Source organism: Cajanus cajan, chromosome 8, assembly GCF_000230855.2.
Source record: "Cajanus cajan strain Asha chromosome 8, NIPB_CcT2T_4, whole genome shotgun sequence".
Lineage (NCBI taxonomy): Eukaryota > Viridiplantae > Streptophyta > Magnoliopsida > Fabales > Fabaceae > Cajanus > Cajanus cajan.
The window spans coordinates 25,243,778-25,248,986 of record NC_138524.1 but is presented as its reverse complement, the minus strand read 5'-3'; the positions used below and the strand labels follow the sequence as shown (position 1 = coordinate 25,248,986).

Below are 5,209 nucleotides of genomic sequence, written 5' to 3'. Positions count from 1 at the left end.
AAATAAATTTTTTTATGAAAATTGACCTTTTAATTATTTTGTTTTGAATTAGTCTTTTTGATTGATTTATTTTATACAAATTTTTAATCTAAAATTTATGTTATTTTGAATTTATTTTTTAAAATTTATTTGTTCATATAATATACCAAAATCTTTCAGTTTTCATGGGTACCTTGCAAATGTTATTCATATAAATATACTCCAAGTGAACACATCAGATTAATTAACTACTACTCATAAACAAAGGAAGCTTTAATATTCAAAGGAGGGTCCATTATTATTAATGTGAAACACGCATGCACACATGTGCATGGGATTTGGGAGGGAAATTAACCTTAAATGACCAACAAGTGACTTATTCAATACACACATACATAGATATCCACTTGTCCCATACCATACACATATGACTAGTTAGCAGCATAGGGGGATAAGGTTAAGAGGCGATGGAACGCGTTGGAGACGCACTCATATATCGCATCTGAAAGCGACGTCGTAGTGAACACATAGGGTAGTATCTGACCGCTGTAGTTATTCTGAACGTCGCGGTATCTGTCCCACAACATCACCCCTCCATAGTTGGGTGCTAGCTTCACGTGCGGAAGCACCTCCGTAATGAGCTTCTGAGGTTCAATGTAACCGATCCAAGCCGCACTGGGCGCAGCGGGGAGGCCCAGGAAGAGGGAGTTATTGGGCTGGACCAGGTTGACCCACTTGTCCCAGGAGTCCAACACGGGCTTCACGTCGCCGGTGTAGGAGCACTCTGGGTTGTTGTAGAACTGAACAAAGATGTAGTCGAAGAGGCCCGTGGCGATGGCTTTGCCGAGATAGTAAACTGGGATTGGGCACTGAGGCGCTGCGGAGAGGTAAAAGTAACGCCCTTTGGTGCGTCGCAGAGTGTCCAGTTCTCTGGCGAGGTCGTCCCAGTGATCTTCTGTCTTTTCGATGTCGAAATCGATTCCGTCCAATGTCACACTTCCGAGTGGTCCGAATTGGCCACTGAGGAAGTTTTCATAAAGGTAGTTCGCCACAATCTTTGCGTCGTCTGCGGAGCTGATGGAGTAGTCTGAATAGTCAGGTGCTCCCCCTATGGATAAGAGCACTTTGATCCCTTTGGCCTGCCATACCATATATGGGGCAACAAAATTAATTAGTTAAATAAAATAATACCAAACTGTATACATGTTTTCTTTTGATTTTGCCTTCATGTCTTCGAGTTCGAGTTCAGTCTTAGACTAATTTAACTCGACCCAAAGATAAGTATAATCTAGTCAATGATTGTTTCTTAGCATTGTCTGAACTATTTAATTTTAAGTTGAATACATTAATTACTTGTATCAAATTCTTTAATTCGATAATATATATATATATTATATATATATATATATATAAACATGCATGCAAATTATGTTTGATGTGGGTCTACCTGGCAGTGTTTTATTTCGGGCTCTAGTTCATAGCACTTTTTCCAGGCGCCGTTGTCACAGTGGCCAGCGAAATTCCAAGCTGGGGTTCTGCCTCCACCGAACTTGTTGAGGAAAGCTAGAAGCACAATCTTGTACTTGTTTGTGTCGCATGTGGTTATCAAATCGCCATCGCCATTATTTTGGCCCCAGTAGACGGCAATGCCACCATTACCATTGTCGGGGCTTGAGGAAGAGAATGTGAAAAGGGATAAGAGAAATATCACCGATGCTTGCATTTTGTATGCCATGATTGTGGTTTGTGTTTTGGTTTTCTTGTTTAAGTTGATGAGTGTGAGAGAAATAGAATCAACGTATTTGTAGTGGTAGAGCATGCATGTCCAAACAAAGAACTTATTGTAAGGTTCAATTATTGATCGACACACGAATTTAACACGTGCGGTTTAAAATACCGGAAAAAAGAGGAGAACCTACGTGACATACTTTGGAAAATAATAAAATAATGGAGAGATAAGCACAATGAATTCGACGCTTTGAAAGGGAATTAATAATAATGAAATTGAAGTTCATTGAATTTTCAAGAACATGGTTATATAATATAAAATTATATTTGTCTGAATTTGAACAATGATATTTCCATTTAAGCCGATCCAACTTTATTTAACAATTTTTCATTTTAAGATTTTGTTTTAATTAAAATAGTGACATAATTTAATTGATGATCTAAGTTAACTTAATTAATTGAGAAAATTAAATAATATATATATATATATATATATATATATATATATGAGTGATGGGGAAAAGTAAATTTGTAAATTTATATGTACAACTTTTAATTAAAATAAAATTGTTAATTATAATAGTTCTAACACTCAAATAAACAATCAAACACTTAAATAATATATTTTTTTTATAACTACTTATACCGTATGGTGGCCGACTAGGCCGAATACCCGAGCCTGCGAGTGATTAGGCCGAGTACCCGAACTCGCGAATAATTAGACCGAATACCCGAACCCTTAATGGTTACGCCGATCACCCTAGTCCACCGACCACTTATAAGCGAGTGAAACGTGTCGGGTTGGTCGGTCAATCTCTACGCCTCTGCCAGGCCGATTACGGATAGTTTAATTAGCGTAATACATTGGATTAGCCCCCTAATTTTCCGGGGCCCAATCCTTAATCACGGCCCAATACGAGCGTCTATAAATAGAGCCCCAACAAGATATGTAATTAATTTTTCAACTACCGCATTTATTACGCCGAGAACTAACTTGAGCGTCGGAGTGTCTTTGCAGGCACCCCCAACCTCGCTTCGGACTACCCGGATAAGAACGAGAAGACCGTAACCCTATACCTGACCCGAGACGACCAAGATAATTGAAGTGTGTATCCTAACACAGGAACATTTGGCGCCCACCGTGGGGCCTAAGAGACTTTTCTGCCCCTTTTCAACTCTACCAACTGAGACCGAGACATGGTAGTTACCCGCAAGGGACAATCGACGACGACTCAACCGATTCCTAATACTAACGCCGAAGATAATCCCCCCATGACCAACCAAGAACGCTACCCGTACGGAATGCCTCAAACTCAACCGGAACCCGTGATACAACAGGTCCAGCCGAACGTTAACCAACCTCCGCCCAACTTTCATGATGACTTGCGCGCACTGCGTGAGGAAATGGCAAATATCCGAAGGCAAAGAGAGGCCGATGCCTGAGAGATGGCCGAGTTACGTCGGCAAAATGCTGAGCTCCGGAGCCTGAATCAAACGAATGTGCACTCGCGCCGAACAGGTTTCCCTCTCGAGTACCCTCCTCGGCTAAGGACGTACCTAGGCCGAGTACTATGCACGAACACCTACGTCGCCGAACTACGCTCGGCCGATCGCTCGAATGTGCACTTGCGCCGAACAGGTTTCCCTCCCGAGTACCCTCCTCGGCTAAGGACGACGTACCTAGGCCGAGCACTACGCACGAACACCCATGTAGCTGAACCACGCTTGGCCGATCGATCGAGGCATTCTCGCGCCAAACAGATTTCCATTCGATTACCATACTCGACTAACGATTCCCCTATACCGAGCGCCTCGCACAAACGTCTCCACCAACGAACAAACCTATGAACGAGTACTATGAGCCTAGGCTGACCACACCGAACTGAATATCCAATAAAGCAAACTCCTCAAGAATGAAAAAGCAAAAGCCGAACTCTCACACGTCTATGTAGATTATCCAAGCTAGAAACTGAACGTTTTTAAAACCGAGCACTCTTGCTAACACACGTTACGGTCAAGCATGTAAGCATATTATAAGTAGACTCAAGAAAATAACTACTCGGAATAGTATACCAAGCAAAGCGTTTTACTAACTGTGGCCGATCAAAACGACATTACAAAAAATTGTATCAAAACCGACGCCATTGGCCAGAACTACAAAAAGGCTCCAATGGCCCGATTACAATAAAGCAAAAAACCCTAAGTACCCTTTACCCAAGCCGGTCACTACACCGCGGCCGAGCTCGGTGGATCCCCGTCACCAACCACATCTATGATCGGGTCTTCCTCTTCAGTTGACAGCATGGGGGCTCGGGTAGACACACCTCGTCCGGGGCCATCGACGTCGGGCTGAGCCCCTTGGGGGAACTCACTGTAACTCATGAACTTCCCACCCAGGAAGTCCCGGCTAACATCAAATTGGAAATCGGCCGGAACCTCACAAAAATGGTACGCTTGCCGGACTGCATGCTGGAAGCCGGCATCATGCTGAGAGAGGATTTGTTCGGTGGCCTCGGCCTCGAACTTAGCAGCAGCCTCTTTGAGGCGAGCAATCTCCACCGCAGCAGCAACGGCGTCGACTTTCATCCGCTGCACGGTCAGCTTTAAGTCGTCGGCTTCCCTCCAGTGGGCGTCGGCCGCTTTCTTCAACTCTTCGGCTGACTCCGTAGCCTTAGCGTTAGCACTCAAAGCCTCTTTCACGGTCGTCTCGGCGTCTTTCAGTCGGGCCTGAAGCCTCTCAGCCGAGACAGCCGACCTCATCATAACGTGTTTCGCCACAAGGGAAGTCCGAGCGTCGAGCTCACAAAAGAGCTTGTACTCGGCTTCCGCGGACATGCCCTCCAGGTACTGACGTCCCCCACCAGTTGTTATATCCAGATTGACGAGGTTATCCACTTGCATATCCGAGGCCAAGAAGTTTGACCCGACCACCACAGCAGGAATGGCGAAGGCCCCACAACCCGACTGTTCCAACGACAGTTGTTTCGGCCGTTTGGAAGAAGAGCTCGGACGCTCCGGCTCAATGTCTTGCTCAGCAGCCCAGACCCGAGACGTACTCCCCCTTTTCTTGGGGTCGGCCAAGGGAATGAGGACTTGCGTGGGTTTATCCCGCTGAACCCTGAGGGACGACCTCGCCGGCGGCACCTTTCCACTCTCTTTAGCCTCCTTCGCCCTCTTGGCGAGCATCGCAGTTACATCCAACTTGCCTCCGGCCATCAATCCTGCAGCAAAGCAAAGTTTAACATCAATTTAAAAATTGATTAAACAACCCAACCCTAGTACACATACCTAGCAAGACCATCTCAAAATGAGACGTCTCAAAAATTTCCAATAGTTCTCGGACAGGAATCTCTTTCGGCAACTGGTCTAGCAAATCCACAATCTCCTTGTCCTCGGCGAGGAGTTTCGAGGCAGGGAACGCCTCAAAACGTGTCGGACGCCTCGTCCAGTAGAAGGGAAACAGCGGGTTGTTCTCTCGGTCGTAAAAGCAATCTCGCATCTC

At 45.0% G+C, this 5,209-nt stretch overlaps 1 protein-coding gene across 1 annotated transcript; it reads right to left on the bottom strand.

Annotated features, from left to right (window-relative positions):
- Positions 1 to 251: 251 nt before the first annotated feature.
- LOC109789928 (hevamine-A) lies at positions 252 to 1,773 on the bottom strand. Its single transcript, XM_020348985.3, has 2 exons — positions 1,427 to 1,773; positions 252 to 1,118 (listed from the first exon to the last, which is right to left on the bottom strand). Exons 1-2 carry the CDS (start codon positions 1,712 to 1,714, stop codon positions 411 to 413), a joined length of 996 nt encoding a protein of 331 aa, XP_020204574.2. The 5' UTR covers positions 1,715 to 1,773; the 3' UTR covers positions 252 to 410.
- Positions 1,774 to 5,209: the final 3,436 nt, after the last annotated feature.